This window comes from Saimiri boliviensis, chromosome 6, assembly GCF_048565385.1.
Source record: "Saimiri boliviensis isolate mSaiBol1 chromosome 6, mSaiBol1.pri, whole genome shotgun sequence".
NCBI lineage: Eukaryota > Metazoa > Chordata > Mammalia > Primates > Cebidae > Saimiri > Saimiri boliviensis.
The window spans coordinates 101,231,082-101,251,089 of record NC_133454.1 but is presented as its reverse complement, the minus strand read 5'-3'; the positions used below and the strand labels follow the sequence as shown (position 1 = coordinate 101,251,089).

At 36.8% G+C, this 20,008-nt stretch overlaps 1 protein-coding gene across 2 annotated transcripts in view; it reads right to left on the bottom strand.

Moving 5' to 3' along the window:
* The window catches only part of QSER1 (glutamine and serine rich 1), a 90,073-nt gene that overhangs the window by 27,235 nt on the left and 42,830 nt on the right, over positions 1-20,008 (bottom strand). For both annotated transcript variants that reach the window (XM_074401286.1, XM_010333173.3), the window contains exons 4-7: positions 16,283-19,972; positions 2,812-3,134; positions 1,558-1,674; positions 812-945 (exon numbers count right to left, since the gene is read on the bottom strand). In XM_074401286.1, the coding sequence (XP_074257387.1) occupies positions 812-945; positions 1,558-1,674; positions 2,812-3,134; positions 16,283-19,972 (4,264 nt within the window). The remainder of the gene's footprint in view (positions 1-811; positions 946-1,557; positions 1,675-2,811; positions 3,135-16,282; positions 19,973-20,008) is intronic.

The following is a 20,008-nucleotide window of genomic DNA, read 5'->3' as shown; positions in this document are numbered from 1 at the left end:
GTGCACACTTGTAGTCCCAGCTACCTGGGAGGTGGAAGCAGGAGGATCATCTGCTAGCCTGGGAGGTCGAGGCTATAGTGCTGTGATCACACCACTATACTACAGCCTTAGTGACAGAGCGAGACCCTGTCTCAAATAAAAAAGACTTGCTCTCTGCCAGGTCTGAAGATTTGAGTGGATAAAATTCCATCATAAAAATAAGGTGAGCTGCTTCCAGTAGATGGAAATGTTAATGGAACTGCACCTGCTTGGCACTAGATTAAGAATATCTACGATCATACCTGCTTTCTCATACAGACCACAGGGTTAAGTCTGTTACCTTCCAGATTCATGCTCCAGACAACCCAGAGTCACATTAACATATAATAACAATTCTACTGTGTACACTTGTCCAGTAATGTAGAGTTCTCATAGTATTTTTTTCTCAAAAATTATTTTAAATTTAATTCACTTCATTATTATTTTAATTTTATAGATGAAAAAGGGGACTTCAGGAATGTTGTCTTCTCTAGGTCACAAAAAACTGGGCTCAAACTTTTTGCCTCTACGTTTTTTTTTTCCACTATACTAGGGTGACACCAAAAGGACTCAAGGAAAAGAAAACTCATGGTTATACCACAGGTGTAACCATGAGCTTACAGCGCCCATCTCACACTCTGAAAAGAATCACTTATTTCATCAGACACTGAATTTTTTGACTTGTGTATAATAAAAAAGAAATCTCTTTAATCAATATACTCCTTTATACATTGGTATAATAAAAAATACACCAACATATATGCACGAAGGTATCACCTAAGAAAACAAATACCTGATAGCTTGTGAAGGTTTGTTTCTTGGCTTTTTAGAACACACCCTGACATATTCCTTCTTGTTTGCATTTTCGATGAACTTCACATATATTCTTTTGTATTTACTCTTTGCATCTCCAAAATATCCAAGGTACTGAGGAGAGAAACACTTTGAGTTACATGATTGTACAATCTACATATAAATGCTATTTTGTTGGTTTGATTGACTATTGCATAGCCAACCTTCAAGTTTTCCAAAATGCAGCTCTGGCCAGGCTAATTTCACCCTCTAAAAAACTGATCCCAGGCTCATTGATTTCATATGCACAAGCCCATATGTACAAGCAATCTCATTTGGCAGATTCTTACTTCCAGCTACATAAGCATGACAGAGTAACTTCCATCAGTCTTCTGGTAAATCAGGATATTTGACTAGTAGAATAATCAATATAAGGGAGTCTCTGAGTCTGTCTGAACCCTTCATAGGCTAACATTAACCGCTTTCCTTTATTAAAAAAAAGTTAATCAATGGTACAAGGTCATTTAATTTTAAATAGCTGATATTTAACAAATGAGTTTATTTTTATATCAGACTATCAAAGAGCATCAATATTCCAGTTCAAATTGCATGCTATTTTTTTGTTCTTTTTTATATGCTATGTTATATAAAAAATAGTGAATATAAAATACTTCTAAATTTAAATCATTCTGTTTTTTCCAGGACCACTGTCAAAATAAGGCTAATGTAAACATGCATTTTACTTACACTATTTGTAGCAGCAAATTCTCTTTGACCATCACGAATTTCAGGAACAAATTTCTGTAATAAAGCTTTTTGTACTTTCCAAATAGCTGGAGGTTCTTTTCCTGTTTTTAAAGCCTCCTGTATTAACCAGAATTAATGATATTTATAAAACACAGCAACATGTTTTAGATATTTGAATTTTAGAGATAAAAGGAATCTGAAAGTCTACCCTAGCTCAACCTTTTGTCTAACCTGCACCTGCTATTCTGCAATAATTATTAAAAGCTGGTTAGGTTATTCAGTGTCTGCTTAAATTATTTCAGAAGTACGGAGTTCACTAACACACAAAGTAACCCATTACCCATTTGTACAGCTAAAACTATTGGAAAGTTTTCTGCTAATGACACTGTCCTATGTTATGTATGCAATTTGATAACCATATATATATATGTGTATATATATATATATATATACACACACACACATATATTAAAAGACCATAAACAAACATTAAAATATTAAAAGTAGTTAATTGTGAATGGCAGGAATACAGATACTTGAATGTTATGTTCTTCACTGCCATTCCAATGTTTTCTAAAAAGGCAAAAGTGGCTGGATGCAGTGGCTCATCCCTGTAATTCCAGCACTTTGGGAGGCAAAGATGGGAGAATTGCGTGAGGCCAAGAGTTTGAGACCAGCCTGGCCAATACAGCAATACCCCATCTCTATTTTTTAAAATACATAAAAAGGCAAATGCAAAACAAGCAAACAAACCCCAAGATATGTTATTTTAAACACAGCTAAAACTTTCTTACATAAAATTATTACGTTCTATTCATGGTTCTTCTATTACTTGAAATTATTAAATTAAATTAAATCAAATTCTACTTTTATGTGATAGTCCTCTGTTATTTTGGTTTAAACTTTTAAATTATATAAATAATGTTTTTCTCCAAACTACTAATAATGAGTTGGGAACCTTTAAAAAAAAATCAACATTTTAAAACTACCGTAATGAGTAGTATTGAAATGCAACTGACTACATTTGTACAGAAATACATAAAACTAAGTTAAAGTTAAAATTATCTCCAAAGATTTCCTTTTTAAAAATATCTCAAATCTACTCTCTTAATAGTTTCATTTTATCGAACACTTATAACTTAGGATAAAACTGTCTATAATTCAAAGTAGATCAAGCTATTGAAGTCATAATGAAGGCTATCACAGGCACACCAACCAAACTATGACCTTTACACTGGTGAACATTGACATCACCTTAAAAGTCTCTATGTCTTCTATCTTTACCACAAATTCATCACGCTCTCTGTATTGGCCTTCTCCTCCACTTTCTTCATTCTCCTCATCTGTAAAACCTTCTATGGCAACAGTGTCCTGTCCTTTTGCAAACTGGTCTGAAGGAAGACCATCAAGTTCAGTGGGCTTTGAGGATTCTGAAGAGCTTATATTTTCCAGAATGTTTACTGCATATGAAGTAGAGTGGAGAGGTTCTTGCTTAACTGCACCCACAGTGGTGGAGGAAGTAGTAGCAGTACCAGTAGTATTGGCAGTTGGGCTAGTAGTTGCCACCTGTAGGGCTTCTGAAACGAAACCAAGCAAATGCAAATCAGTATTACAAATATTTAAACACTTATTTGTTTTGTGTAAAATTCAAACAGTTTTAAAAGAAAGACATGATTATTTTTTAATGAAACAAAACCACAGGAAGAAATTAGACAAGAGATGTTAATTTCTAAGAAAGATGTGAGAATTGAGTCTGGATGACAAGTAGAGTGGAAACCTGCAACTATCTCCTACCCTCCCGCTGCCAATTCCATGTAAGTAGAGCAAAACTATTTTTAGAAGAAGGGGCTGGGTGCAGTGGCTTATGCCTGTAGTCCCAGCCTTATTAAAAAAAAAATTAGCTGAGCATAATCAGGAGGATGAGGCACAAAAATTGCTTGAGGCCAAGAGTTCAAGGGTTACAGTGAGCTATGATGGTGTCACTGCACTCCAGCCTGGGTGACAAAGCAAGACCCAACCTAAAAAAATAAGTAGATGATAAGGAAGGGTCAGCCAACAAAAACTGTGACTCTTCATAGAAGATGAAAAACCAATTACCTGTGGGAAAACAAAACCACCCCCAAAACATTCTGAAACAGCACTAGAGGCTATCAAAACTAAAATGATTATAAAGTAATGCTATGAAAAACCGTATGCCTACAAATTAAATAACGTAGATGAAATGGACAAATTTCTAGAAAGACACAAACTACTAAAAAAGACTGGAAAAAATAGAAAATTTGATTACCCCAATGTGAACTAAAGAGAATAAAAGTAATTTTAAAACATCTCACAAAGGAAAGCACAGGCCCATATGGCTTCACTGGAGAATTCTATCAACAATTAAAGGAAAATGTCGATCTTTTATGCACTCCAAACGATAGGAGGAAACACTTCCCAACTCATTCAGTGAGGCCAGTATTATTCCAATACCCAAACCAGACAAAAACAGCATGAGAAAACTATAGACCAATATCCCTTAGTATATAAATGCAAAAACACATAATGAAATACTGGCAAATCCAACATACAAAAAGAATCATACAGTATGACTACGTGGGTTTTATCTTAGGAATGCAAAGTTAGTTTAACACCCGAAAATCAATGTAATATGCTATGTTAATAGAAAACAGCATAAGAGCACAGGATCATCTCAACAGGTACAGAAAAAGCATCTGACAAAATGTAACATCCTTTCATGATAAAAACATTCAACAACCTGGAACTTCCTCAACCTTATAGAGCACATTTAGAAAAAATCAGTAACTAACATTATACTTAGTAGTGAAAACTGCATGCTTTCCCCCTAAGAAGGAAGTCTTAGGAAGCAAAGCTATATTTGCAGATGACATGATCTTATATATCGAAAATCCCAAGGGCTAGGTATAGTGGCTCATGCCTGTAATCCCAGTACTTTGGGAGACCAAGGTGGTGGATCACCTGAGGTCAGGAGTTTGAGACCAGTCTGGCCAACATGGTGAAACCCCATCTCTACTAAAAAATACAAAAAAAAATTAGCCAGAGTTGGTGGCACGTGCCTGTAACCTCAGCTACTTGGGAGGATGAGGCAGGAGAATCGCTTGAACCCGGGTGGCAGAAGTTGCAGTGAGCCAAGATCACACCACTACACTCCAGCCTGGGCAGCAACAAGAGCAAAAACTCTGTCTCAAAATTAATAATAATAAAAGGCCGGGGGCCATGGCTCAAGCCTGTAATCCCAGCACTTTGGGAGGCCGAGGCAGGTGGTCATGAGATCAGGAGACAGAGACCATCCTGGCTAACATGGTGAAACGCCATCTCTACTAAAAATACAAAAATTAGTGGGCGTGGTGACACGTGCTTGTAATCCCAGCTACTTGGGAGGTTGAGGAGGGAGAATCACTTAAACCCAGGAAGCGGAGGTTGCAGTGAGCTGAGATCACCCTACTACACTGCAGCCTGGGCGGCAGAGCAAGACTCCGTCTCAAAAAAAAAAAAAAAAAAAAAAAAAAAAGAAAAAAAAGAAAATCCCAAAGAATATACTGAAAAACTATTAGAACTAATAAATGAGTTCAGCAATATTGTAGGGTACAAGATCAATATATAAAAATCAAATGTATTTCTATACACTTGCAGTAAACAACCCAAAAATAAAATTAAGAACACAATTCCAGGCCGGGCACAGTGGCTCATGCCTGTAATCCCAGCACTATGGGTGGCTGAGGCAGGCAGATCATGAGGTCAGGAGTTTCAGACCAGCCTGGCCAATATGGTGGAACCCCGTCTCTACTAAAAATACAAAAATTAGCCTGGCGTGGTGGTGCACGCCTGTAGTCCCAGCTACTTGGGAGGCTGAGGCAGAAAAATCGCTTGAACCCAGGAGGCAAAGGTTGCAGTGAGCCGAGATCAAGCCACTGCACTCCAGCCTGGGTGACAGAGTGAGAACACAATGCCATTTACAATAGCATCAAAAGTAATATTTAGGAATAAATTTAACAAAAGAACTGTAAAACTTACACTGTGAAAACTATAAAAACACTTCAAAGAAATTATAGACGAATGTAACTGGAAAAACATCCCATATTCATGGATGAGAAGATGGCAACACTGTTAACATGGCAATGTTCCCCAAACTGATCTATCAAATCAACCCAATTCCTATAAAAATCTGCGCTTCATTTTTACAAAAATTGACAAATTTTTCCTAAAATTCATATGGAAATGAAAGAGATCCAGAATAGTCAAAATCTTGAAAAAAGAACAAAGTGGGAAGACTGGTATTTCTCAATTTCAAAACTTACTGTAAAGCTATAGAATTACAGACTGATACTGACATGGACATACATAGATAGAGATCAGTGGAATAGAATGTAAGTTCAGAAATAAACATCTATACTTATAAGCAAATAATTTTCAAAAAAGGTGCCAGAACCATTCAATAGAGAAAGAATAGTTAAAAATACAGACAATAACAAATGTTAGCAAAAATGTGGAATGAATGGAATCCTCATATATCACTGATGAAAATGTAAAATGGTACAGCCACATTAGAAATAGTTTGGCCATTCCTCTATGAAGCATACAGATATATGATTGAGGAATTCCACTTCTGAATGTATACTCTAGAGATAAACATCCATACAAAAATTTGTACACAGATGTATACAGATTTATTCATAATAGCCACAAATTCTATTAATGGATAACTCAATATACAAAATGTAGTATATCCATATTATTAGGGAATAAAAAGGAATTAGATACTGATACATGCTACCACATGGATAAACCCCGAAAACATTATGCTAAATGAAAGAAGCCAGTTACAGAAGGTCACATATTATAGGATGAAACATCCTACAGTCAGTGAAACATCCCAAATAGTCAAATCCAAAGAAAGATTTGTGGTTGCCTATAGCTGGGTATGGGTATGGGAATTAACTCCTTAATGGATACAGGGTTTGTTTTTGAATGATGGAAATGCTGCACAAGTCTATGAACCATTGAATTGTACACTTTAAATGGGTAATCTTATGGTATGTGAATTATAATTCAATAAAACTACTAAAAATATTTTGAATACCAGAGCTGATAGAGGAACTCTGGGTTGAGTAACAAATATAAAGAACATGTAGCATTCCAGTGGTAAGTCTGAATAATACTGATGAACTAAAATAATCACATATACAACAATAAGTAAATAAAAATGGGAAGTCCAGGCCAGGTGCAATGGCTCATGTCTGTAATCCCAGCACTTTGGTAGGCCAAGGCAGGCAGATAACTTGAGGTCAGAAGTTCGAAACCAGGCTAGCCAACATGGTAAAACCCCTTGTCTACTAAAATACAAAAATTAGCCAGGCATGGTGGCAGGCAACAGTTATCTCAGCTACTCGGGAGGCTGAAGCAGGAGAGTCACTTGAACCTGGGAGGCGGAGGTAGTAGTGAGCCAAGACTGAGCCACTGCACTCCAGCCTGGGCAATAGAGCAAGACTCCTTCTCAAAAAAAAAAAAAAAAAAAAAAAAAAAGGAGGTGGGGGGAAGGTCAGTGATCTCCTTACTTGTACTAAGACGTAGGCAGAAGGGGTGTTTGGCCATAGGCTAAAATGCAAAAACTGTATTCTGAAGAAGGTGAATTCTACTTGCCTAGAGTGGTGGAGCTAAGAGAAAACCAAAGCAGAACCTGAGGCAAATCCAGACCTCCAACACAGAAGTGGAAATGCAGACTGGCAGGGGAAATCCACTAAAGTGCTTGACAGCTAGAGTAAAGACCTCTGTATTACTACCAGCCAGACTACCTGTTCTTGTACCAAGTTAAAGCTATCCTTATACATTTATACACTTCCTAATCAAGGGAAAAGGCCTGTTGAGGAAATACAGATGAATATTCTAATCATGGTAGGAGCCCATACTATATTATTTTATCCTAATGTAATATATTTCTATAATGCTATACTTACACTATTATACTTTTCTGTCACGAAAATATGTATGTAACTGGAAACTGATTTGTAACTGAAGGCTCAAAATACTAAAACATTTCTAACATTATATAATTGGACAGTTGATCCAAATTAATCTTTTCACATTTTGACAAGTATTAAATGTAAAAATCATGCTTCTGTTGCATATGACACTTTAAAATTATTCATTTATGGATCCATAGATATTGAGATAGATTTTACAATCGATTTTATTTGTCCTTCACTTTATAAGAACTGAAAAACCATGTTCATATAAATAATGGCTAAATTAAGAAATAAAAGTGACTTTGTTATAGCAATGTCATTGACTTCTGCAAATACTTTGTAAGTTATATGGCAAAACAAATCACATAGCTATCTGTGAACAAAAACAGAGATGCTGCAGCAGACTCTGAAAAAAGGAAATACTAAAGGATATGCTTTAGTCGGATGCAAAATAATCCCAAGGAGAAGCTATGAAGTACAAGAATCAATGAAGGGTACTGGGAAATATATAAGTAAATGTAAACAAATGACTATTTAAAATACTATTAATGATGATAGAATTAAATAGGTAGTAACAATAACATTTATGTCAGGAGGGGATTAAGTGGAGCTCCGGTGTTCAAAACTTTGTATTATCCAGAAAGAGTAAGATATTGACAGATTTGGAGAAGCTGTAAGTGCATGTTGTAATTTCTATTGTAACCAAGAAAAGAACAGAACTATTTCACCAAAATAATCAGGGGATGTGCAGCAAGATAAAGGTATGAATAAAGCAAGATTGATCATGTAATGATTATTGAAATAGATGATGCCCCTGAATTGGGTTTCATTATGCCAATCTTTATACTTTTGTATGTTTCAAAATTTCCATAAAAAAAGCAATTAAAAAAAATGTATAACTTCCTAATTAGTAGAGAGAAAGTTCATCAATACTTTATTTATATGCCCTTTATAGGAAGTTTTAAAACAAACCAAAGTATTGTCTTTTTTTTTTTTTTTTAAGAGAGAGCGTCTAACCCTGTCACCCAGGCTGGAGTGCATGATGTGATTATAGCTCACTGCAGCCTCAAACTCCTGGGCTCATGCAATATTCCTGCCTCAGGCTCCCCAGTAGCTAGGATGACAGGCACATGCCACCATGCCCAGCTGTTTTCGTTGTTGTTGTTTTGTTTTGTAGACATAGGATATCACTATGTTTCCCCAGCTAAAAACTGTGGTCTTTAGAGAGGCATACATAGATGGTAAAATTATATTAAGAAAAGTAAGGAAGTAATTACCATCCAAGTCAGTGATTTGCTCTAGAGGTTATGAGTGGGTTTGATTTAATACTCAATTAATTTTGATACTTTCTTGCTTTCCAATGAATAACATTTAACACTATCAATTTGCTTCTTTGTACCACACTCTTGCCACATCCTATTAGTTTGAGTACATAATGCTCCACTGTCCATTCCAATTAGTTTGTCGTTTCTGTTTGGTTTCCTTTTTAAGAGAAGAGTTATTTAGAAGGGTGAGTTTTTCTTTGTTCCTTTTTTCTTTCTTGAAATGGCTGCACTGTACCCAGGGAATATGGCTTGTATAATGTCTGCATTTTCAAATTTGTGGAAGTTTTATTTTGTATTTTTCTTTATGCATGTTTAATTTTTATATGTGGGTCATATTTCACAAGAAAAAAAAGTTTTTTTCTTGTGAAAAAAACAAACATAGATATGGAAACTATACTAAAAATGCTAACAACAGCAAAATTAGTATGAGAATATTAAAAACAGAAATCATTAAGTGGGCAAAAAGAGATTTTATTATGGTAAAAGGAAATTTAACGGTATTAAAATTTTTGCACTGAATTACATGGGTTCAAAATATCAAGTAAACAGTGTTAGAAAAATAATATAATGGGAAGCTTTAACACACCTTTCTGAGGAATCAACAGATCAAGCAATCTAAAAACAAATAAGGATAGAGAGGAGTTTTAAAAACTTTTTATTATTATAAAATTTTAGACTATACAAAAGTAGAGAATACAAACCCTACTATAACCCAGCTGTAAGAGGCATAAACATTTTGGTTTATCTGTTTAATCCATTCATCACTCCCTTTTATATTTGTTGGGATATTTTAAGCCAAATTCCTTACATGTCATTTACTTTTAAAATATACATATATGTAAACATTTTCTTAACCCACTGTCATGTATTAAATTTAAAAAATGTAAAGGATTTGAACACTATTAATAAAATCTATTGGCACTTAGTATTTATAAAAAATAAAATCTGTTAGCACTTAGTATTTATAAAAATTGGAATATTTATAAAAATGGACCATTTACCAAGCTAACAAAATTTCCATATATTTCAAAATGTGGACATATTCTCTGAACATAAAGTAGTCAAATTAATAATTAAAACAAAAACTACTAGGAAACAGACAAGGAACCCCTAACCATTCTTCATAACTCCTGGGGTAAAAAGGAAATCAAAACTGAAATAATAAACCAGTTAGGAAACAAAGTGAGAGCATTATAAACTGAATCCTATGAGATATGGTCAAAGTGTGGTGCAAAGAAGAAAACTTACAGCTTAAATGCCATTCATTAGACAGAAAATACAAAAATAAACTATTAAACTCAAGAAGCCAGGAAGAAATTATCAAATTACACCCCAGGAATACAGACAGAGCAAAAGAATTAAGATAAAAACAGACATAAAGAAAGAGTAAAAAATAACAGGAGCAAAAAAATAAAAGTAGTTTATTCTTCAAAAAGAACCATTTAGTAGGCAAAACCCTTCACAGATTGACAAGGAATAACACAAAGAATTATTTAGAGGAATAAAGAGGGTATAACTACAGAGACAGAAGAGACTAAAACTTAGGGAATTCTATGAACAACTTTATAAAACAAATTTTAAAATCTAAATGAATGATTTTCCTGGAAAATGTAACTTTCTTAAATTGACCTAGACAGACCAAACGATCTCAGGAAAAACTGGAAAGATGGTTAGTTAGATCTATTCTTGGAAAGTTTTATCAAATCCCTATTTGTATGATAAAGTTTCAAAGCTTAGATGAACATAAAAAATTTTCCAGTATAATTTGTAACACCAACATAATCCTGAATACAAAAGTGAGTCAGATTAAGACAAAAAAATACTATAAGCTAATCTCACTTATGAATCTAAGTGTAAAAATCTCAAATAAAATACTAGCAAGTTAAATCTTCCAATAGATTAAAATAATTTGTCATGACCAAGCAGGGATCATGATAGTCCCTAAGCAGAACTACAGCAACAAAACTTCAAGAAAAACCCTCTTTCTGGCCAGAGAAATGGGTAAAGAAGCCTTGTGCAAGGCTAAGGGTAAAAGGGAAAACCTGTTTCTTTTTTCTCTTTTTCGCTCCCAACTCTGTCCAGAGAGGAGCCCAAGTCACAGAGCTGAAATGCAGTGACAATGAATCAGAAATCTTAAACCCTAACAGAACACTTGTCTTTTTGGCAAAAGGAACCTAGAAACAAGGCCCCTAATGCCCATCGATGATAGACTGGACAGGGAAAATGTGGCACATATACACCATGGAATATGATGCAGCCATCAAAAACGACGAGTTTGTGTCCTTTGTGTAGGGACATGGATGAACCTGGAAACCATCATTCTCAGCAAACTGACACAAGAGCAGAAAATAAAACACTGCATGTTCTCACTCATAGGTGGGTGTTGAACAATGAGAACACATGGACACAGGGAGGGGAGCACTACACACTGGGGTCTGTTGGGGGGAAATGGGGGAGTGACAGTGTGGGGTGGGGAGTTGGGGAGAGATAGCATGGGGAGAAATGCCAGATATAGGTGAAGGGGAGGAAGGCAGCAAATCACACTGCCATGTGTGTACCTATGCAACAATCTTGCATGTTCTTCACATGTACCCCAAAACCTAAAATGCAACAGAAAAGAAAAAAAAAAGCATAGGGAGAATTCCTGTTCCTTCTTTTCTCTCACTGCATTGCACCAAAGGCAGTCCCAGCTGCAGAGAATTGTGTCAAAGCATGGGCAGATAAATCTTAAAAAAAATAAAAAATAAAAAATAATCCCAGTCTTCTACACAAATGACTAGGAAAAGGGGCCCTGGGATCTGGGCAGTGTGGGGAAAATCCCAAGGAAAAGGGAGCTGGAGAATGGGATCCTCTCATTCCATGTATGGACCCACACAAATCCGAGTTTCATACCTAGGATGCACGAGCGTGAGATAAACCAAGACTAGCAAAAGAAGGCTTTGAGATCTGAACTACCACACAATCTACAAGTTCCAAGCTAACTGCTAAAACAGATCTACAGCAGCAAAGCAAAAACCTTGAAAACAGAACTGACACAGGAAACACCATTCACAGAAAGTAAAACGGAACTCATGGTCTGACTGCCTGCTAAAACAGAACAAAACAAATCAGTTTTTCCAAAGGATGTTAATAGAACCTAGAGTTTTACAATACAGTACTCAAAATGTCCAAGATACAATCCAAAATTACTCAGTACACAAAGACCCAGCACATCCTTAATGCCAAATAAATTTCAGAGACAAGTAACTAAAAGAAACCTTAAAACAAAACTGAAACACAAGCTTTAAGTTTTAAAAGAGCTTCAAGAAGCCCAGAAAAGAGGCGGTGGTGTTATATGTTTTTTTTTTAAGCTTTCAACACATTTCAGCCAAGTCCATTTTATCCAGAGAGATGCAACAAAACTGAAGGGAAACACCAATTTTGGTTTCATTACATTCTTGAGATCTGGGTGCCTGTCATTTGTGTCCTTAATAGTTGGCTCTGCATAGCTATGGCTCTGTAAGAAGTGAAGGCTGAGTGTTGTTTGTCAGCTTGCCTTCATTTTGAAAAAATGTATCACTCACTTTGAATGAAATCAAATTGTAACTAGACTGTATAACTTTAACATTCTGCTTCTACTGACTTGATAAATAGTAAGTTACTTGATAATCAGATTCAGAAACATTTCAGTAATGCAAAAACTAGTTTTACACTCCACTTTAATTCAATCTGAAAGGAGTAAGGAATGGTGAAAACAGTACCCATCCCTAGTTTCAGGATTCAAAACTAGGAATGAGTGTTTATATTCCATTGGTCTTTTTAATGCAAATATAGAGTTGAGAGTATTAGACAATTGTGCACCATCTTGCCTAAAGAGCCCAGGACTTAGTTTATGTTGATACCAGATGCAGTTCCATTGTTTTTTTTTTTTTTCTTTTTTTCTTAATCCAACTCTTATAATGGAAATAAATATGTAAATAATTCTTTATAGATATTTCATCACAAACTTTACTAGAAAACTTTATTATTTTAGAACAAGGAATATGCCCTTTAGGCATCTGAATAATTTAAAGTACAAAAAACAGGAGGAAACAGCTGCAACTAAAGACACCTTCAAATGCTCAGAATGGCTACAGTAGTCCACAAAAACTAACAGCAAGCCTATGTTCCGGAAAATATTAGATGTATTTGGAAACAGGCATCAATGGAAGATACGCTCACTTTTAAGTTATTTACCATGGAACTGTGAAATATGGAGTACCACAGGCCCATATCTTTGTGACTTCATTTAAACTGTCTGGTACTATACAATGTATGTGCAAAACTCAGAATTCTACTCACAAAATTAAAAGCAAAACCTGGCTAGGCTACTTAATTTTAACTCTTAGTCACCTCAATCTTCTTTTGTTTTTGAGATGGAGTCTCGCTCTGTTGCCCAGGCTGGAGTGCAGTGATGCAATCTCGGCTCACTGCAACCTCTGCCTCCTGGTTTAAAGGATTCTCCTTCCTCAGCCTCCCACCACACCCGGCTAATAATTTTTTTTTTTTTTTTTTTTTTTTTTTTTTTTTTTGTATTTTTAGTAGAGACGGGGTTTCATCATGTTAGCCAGGATGGTCTTGATATCTTGACCTCATGATTCACCCGCCTCAGCATCCCAAAGTGCTAGGATTATAGGCGTGAGCCCCTACACCCTACCTCTACGTTCTTTTAGATACCTTCACTCTGTCAAGGATCATTTGAGTACCTGCTACATTTCAGGTCTTGCAGATACAAAGATGAATGCAGTATAACAACTAAAATTAATGACTCAAGTGGTGCATTACATTATTTATGTCCCTGAGTCCTCTAAAAAAAACCCTAGAGGTTACTATATACTGACTGTATCACTGTCCCATTTTACAGATGAGGAACATACCCTAAACTCACAGAGCTATGATTGTAGAATTTGAACCCAAGGCAAATTAACTCTAAAACCTAAATTCTCAACCATAAATCTTCACTAGCTTGAAGGAACTCACTTTCTATTGAAATATACAAATGTAAATGAACACATTAAAACATAAAAGTAAATGCTTTCATTGACATTTAAGGGCAGTGAGAATTCAAAGGACAGGAGCACTCATTCTGTCTGGAAAAATGTCTACAACATGGATGTGTCTAATATGACTTTGAAAATAGTTTTTAAAGATCAATAAATATATTCTAGACTAAAAACTGGTGAAGAAAACTACACAGAGAAAAATGTGTTCAAAGGTTCACAATTGTGGAAGCGGAACAGACATCCAAGAAACAATGAAAAATTCAACTGTCACAGAAGAGGGATGGTGGAAAGAGAGTAAAACACAGAAAAAGGAATTTTTACATATAATCTTTATTTTTCCCATGAAGCATGGAGGTGTTCTGAAATGTAACAATCAGCCTTCCTTTTTTATAAAGATGAATCTGTTGACGACGTGGAGGATAGACTGGAGTAGAGACTGGTGAGAAAGAATTCTAGGCCAGGCGCAGTGGCTCATGCCTATATTCCCAGCACTTTGGGAGGCCAAGGCAGGAGGAATGCTTGAGGCCAGCAGTTCTAGACAAGCCTAGGCAACACAGCAAGATCCCATCTCTACAAAGGATTAAAAAAAATTAGCCAGACATGGTGGCATGTGCCTATAGTCCTAGTTGCGCAGGAGGCTCAGGAAGGAAAATTGCTTGGGCCCAGGAGTTTGAGGCTTCAGTGAGCCAAGATCATACCACTATACTCCAACCTGTGTGACAGAGCAAAACTCTTTTAAAAAAGAAAAAAAAAAAATTGTAATGAGTTGTCAGTTGCAATAATCCAAATGACAAATGATAGTTTTTTTCAGATGAAGCAACAGGGCAACAGGGATGGTGGTAAGAGACCTCAAAGACCTAAAAGTAAGGATTGAGTTGAAGGTGACGATTTTAACTAAAAATGAGATAACAGATGTCTGGAAGAAACTAGTTTTGGGCTCATATTTTATAACAGAGATAACAAAAGGTTTATTCTGGGAGTGTAGGAGGGAATATAATAGTGATTGCAAAGCACTCTGACTTGGGGGAGATGGTATAAAACTGTACTAGGATTAGACACATCCATAGTATTAATGTCTTGGAATCTGACTGACTTTCCATCATGTTAATTTCCCTATGTAATGAAATGAGAATTCTTTTTTTTTTTTTTTTTTTGAGACGGAGTTTCACTCTTGTTACCCAGGCTGGAGTGCAATGGCGCGATCTCAGCTCACGGCAACCTCCGCCTCCTGGGTTCAGGCAATTCTCCTGCCTCAGCCTCCTGAGTAGCTGGGATTACAGGCACACACCACCATGCCCAGCTAATGTTTTGTATTTTTAGTAGAGACGGGGTTTCACCATGTTGACCAGGATGGTCTCGATCTCTTGACCTCGTTATCCACCTGCCTTGGCCTCCCAAAGTGCTGGGATTACAGGCTTGAGCCACCACGCCTGGCCGAGAATTCTTTAGAAATGTATTATCAGATATTTATGCTAACAGATTATCTGGATACCAGTTTTCACGTAACACTTTAGTACTTAAAGGTAGTTGAGTCCAGAGAGAAGCAGGGAAGTATGTTACAAAACAAGGTTTAAGTCTTAAAGCACCACCCTATTTATCCTAAAGAACTCAGAAAGAAGGTAGGCTCTAGAACCAGACAAACCTGGGTTCAGATTCCAGCTCTGTCACTTACTAACTCTATGGACCCACATTATTTATTTATTCTAAGTTATCATCTGTATATTGGAGAAAACATGTATATCTCACAACAGTGCTACTAGTTCCTAGCACAGACATGGCAGTTATATTATATTATCATTACAAATAAATTTTTCCTTGGCATGTTTCTTAAAATAGAAAATTCCATACTTACTATCAATTGTTTATATGTCAGTGCGTCTTAGAATATTTCCTTTAAGCTCCCTTAGCCACAGGGTAAAGTGAAACAATACACAAAGATTTGGGTATATAATCTGGAGCCGGCACAAAATTTTTAAATTTTATCTTTATTAATGTGCATCCTGCACATAACCATATTTAATACTAAAATGTTAATCTTCAGATAAGACTGGCAAACTGAGAAAATGCACCAGGTCTATACTACAGCAATGCCCATAATACAGTGCCTCAATTACCTCAAGATGTCTCAGATTAGAGAAGTCTGGATGGCATACTGTACAGATTATGCTGCCTTTGTCAAAAAGCCAAGAAAAACTGGAACTACTTAACCTAAAACCCAGATCTTTCCTATAGGCAAGAAAAATTTAAAAAATAAGTCCCTATACATTTTTGTCCTGAACATGTACTTGCAGACCTGCTTTAAGTGGGAAAAAAAAAAAAAAAAAGCTTAAAATATGGGCTATGGCTGAAATAAGAATAGAAGTAATAACTATGAATCTAAATTTTAAAACTTTACCTGTTTTCTTCTTTTTATCAGAAGTAGTATCCAAAGTAGTTAGGGGAGTAGAGATGCTTTTATAAGCATCTTGACCACATCCAGGATCATCTTCATCAGAAGAAAATGAAGATAAATGTTCCAAGTTTTTAAGTTCGTTATCAACTTTATCTGATGGACTGTTACTGCCAGTTTCAGACATGAAAGGTGTGGGTGCTGTAGATGAAGGCTTTGGAAGTGGTGGGGGACAAAATGTACGAACCATCTGGGTCCCTGGTCGTCTAGTCCTGTTAGGCATTCGTACAGCAAGAGTGGAAAACTGCTGCTTGGGCCCAGATTTCAGAAAATCTAAGAAAGAAGCAATAAATCCTGTTTTGACTTCTGGTTGTTTTTCCTCTACCTCTTTGATCTTCTGTCTCATTTTTTCTTGATGCTGATAACCATCGTGGCAGCTTTCTGAGGAAGGAGGAGTGTATGGTAAATATATATCTGTTCCCCTTGGATTCTGGCGTTTGCCTTGGGCAGGTCTTTTCAGCTGTTTCTGATTACTGTGGTCTTCCTCTTTAACTTGCCCTTTTCCTTTAGCTCTTTTCTTTTGAAGGTTAAAATGCATTAAATCTTGGTTTTCTTCTTCAGTCTTGACACTGATTGCATCCCCAGATTGGGCCATGGCCAACAGCGCAAGTGCACTCCTAGCTGGGTTCACTGATACACCACTGTCATCACCCGCTAAAGTAAATTCACTCTCTGATGTCGCACTCTCTCCACTTATACTTCTACTGCTAGAAACAAACTCTTGGTTTCGGTTATTATTTAATGTACTATCAACAGGAACTTCGCTGTCTTCTTCAGATTCATGATTGGTAGCAGACTGTTTCTTGAATGGGCCAGAACTTTGCTCCTGGACTTCACGACTTGGTCCAACCACTGCTGAAGTTACTTTAGTTGGTATATTTTGACCAGGTGTTTCAATGTGCTGTTGATCAAGAGTCATTTTTGACTGAAGGGCAGGTACTGGTGAAAGGTTCACAGTAACCTGATTTCCATTTAAGGAAATATCATTTATATTCTGTGACTTTCCTACTGTAGCTGTTACAGAGTTAAAATCTGAAGTCACATGCCTGACATCTAATGAATGCTGAAAATGAGATTTAGAATCACCATCTTCAACAGCCTGCATGGTTTCATTTGAAGTTGACTTGGAAAAATCAGAAGGTGTAACCCCACAAGCTGCTGCTGTAGCTGCTAAGATATCATCTACATTTGATAAAATATTTCTTTCATCACTGAGAAGCATTGCCTCTGGAAAACACATTGATCCAAGAGAAACAAACTGATTCTTTGAATCATGTTGATTTGTTTCACTAAAATGGTCCTTTGTTGTTAGATGTTGTTGTAATGGTTTTGAAGACTCAGAGAGGTCCATTTTCATAACTTCAGAATTTTGAGGATGGAGTTGCTGCTGAGAATGATCGCCATTGCTTTGAATAACATGACCTTCCATCTGAAGGAAAGGATGTACTATTTGTTGAGGGCTTTGAACACGCTGTGCTTGTAAAGATGCCTTTACTTGACCTAAACCTGCCTGCAGTATTGACTGCTGAAGAATTTGTAAATCGCATGCAGAATCTAGAAGGACCTGTGTATTAGGAAGAGATGCCTGATGGCCATGCCCTAAAGCATGATTTGGAATTTGAATCTGAGACGAAGCATTAATTATTTGATCATGCTGTTCCTGGACCTTGGACTCATGCACCTTAAGTACAAGAGGATGCTGGTGCTTTAGGTCTTTAGTATTCAACCTTATTTGTGGAGTCTGTATTAAATTAGTTGCCTTCTTAAGATCAAGGGTAGCTGCATTATTGACTTGGCCAATTTGTTGGTTAAGTTGTGTCACTGAACCAACAACACTTTCTTCTTTTTTTGATGCTTGTAGAGCAACCCCAATAACTTGATCTTCAAGACGGGAATTACTTCTGATTACACTCTGAGAATATCTGTCATCTGCCTTTGACACCTTGTAAGTTGATTCTTGAGCATTAATTTCCCCATCAGATAGCCTTTGGGTTGATGACTCAAGAGATGCTTGTGGCTGCAATACCTGTAACTCTTGCATTGGAAAACCATCTTCTTGCTTTGAAGATGTATACACATCTGAGTCAAGCTTTCTTTCAGTATAAGATTTTGGGTCAGGGGAAGGTATGTTATTTTGTAATGTCTGACAATGAGTAGATGATGCAAAAGATGATGACTGGACAGCAGGCAAAAACTTCTGGGACTGGGGAGATGATGACTCTTGAGTCTGAACATTTTGGGAAGAATGCATAGAAATATAATTCTGGCTTGTACTAGAGTCTGGCAAATTCTGAGCCCGAGAGGCAGAAGAATAAGAAAGAGAAGGGGCTGTTAATGTTAGGGACTCCCCTGAAGCATAGCTTTCTGAAGGACTAACAACTGATAAAACTTGTGATTGAGATGAATAGCTAACCTGTGTCTGGCTAACTGGTGATAAACCCTGAGAGTGACCAGATGAGTAACTTTGAGACTGACTGACTGAGGATAGATCTCTTGTTTGAGCAGGGTAATTTTCATTTGTAACCGAAGACAATACCTCTTGCTGATTAGATGAATAACTAAGTGTCTGATTTTCAGAAGTTATAGTCTGAGATGACCCCGAAAAAGTCAGTGTTTTATACAAGGGTGGCAATTTCTCAACCTTGCTGGACCTATAAACCTGTGAATGAACAATAGATGGCACATTATGTGGCTGCACTAAACCGTAATTTTGGGACTGACTAACTGATAAAAGGCTTGGTAGCTGCGCTGTAGAATAAATTTGTGCTTGGCCCGATACTACAGAACTCTGGTTATGTAAAGGTTTGGAATAGCTTAGTGTTTGGACAGGAGGAATTATACTTTGAGGTTTAGGGGTCTTGGTTGATGTTAGTGGTTGTTCTGTAGAACAGCTTTTTACTTTTGTAGTAGGATACCCTGATGATGGAATTGCAGATGAATAAGACTGAGCAAGTTCCACTGAGACCTGGGAGGCCTTCTGTTGCAATCCTCCATTGCTCACCTGAGTGGAATCTCCAATTGGGCTACAGGATAAAGATGACTGCCTGGTTGTTTCCTGAAAATTAGCTACACTTGAATTTGATAGATAACTATGTAAGGAGTGCTGTGAACCAGTCAGTTGTGCCTGAATAGACTGGGTACCTGAAGGCCGCTGATGGTGTTTAATAACACTACATTCTCGAAGAAGAGCTCTTTCAATGGAAGCAGTAGAACTAGTAAAGAGAGTTGAACTGTAGGCTTGAGGAGTCTGCTGGGCTCCCCCAAGTGCTGAAGGCAACAAACTAAATTGAGGTTGTAAAAGATGGGGTGCAGACTCTTGAGCTGAGCGGTATGTTGAAGACTGAGGTGGTATGCTGTTACTTAATGCAGAACTGCCCAGGCGCTCAAATGCCAAAGCAGTTGGAACAGTTCCCTGGGAAGTCTTGATTTGTAGCAAAGGGTCATGATGACTTAAAATTCCATTTGATGTAGTGTTAAAAGTTGAATCCTGAAGCACCAAAGGTGAGGTGGTGGCAAAGTTTCTATTGCCGAAGGTGGTAGGATGCTGGTAAGCAGAGAGAGCAGATGGTAGAAGTGTTCCAGTGCTTGGCAAAGGTCCAGTAGCAAACAGCTCAGTTGCTGCTGAGGAATGCATGCCTATAAAGAAAAGGCACAAAAATTTTTATGCAATTA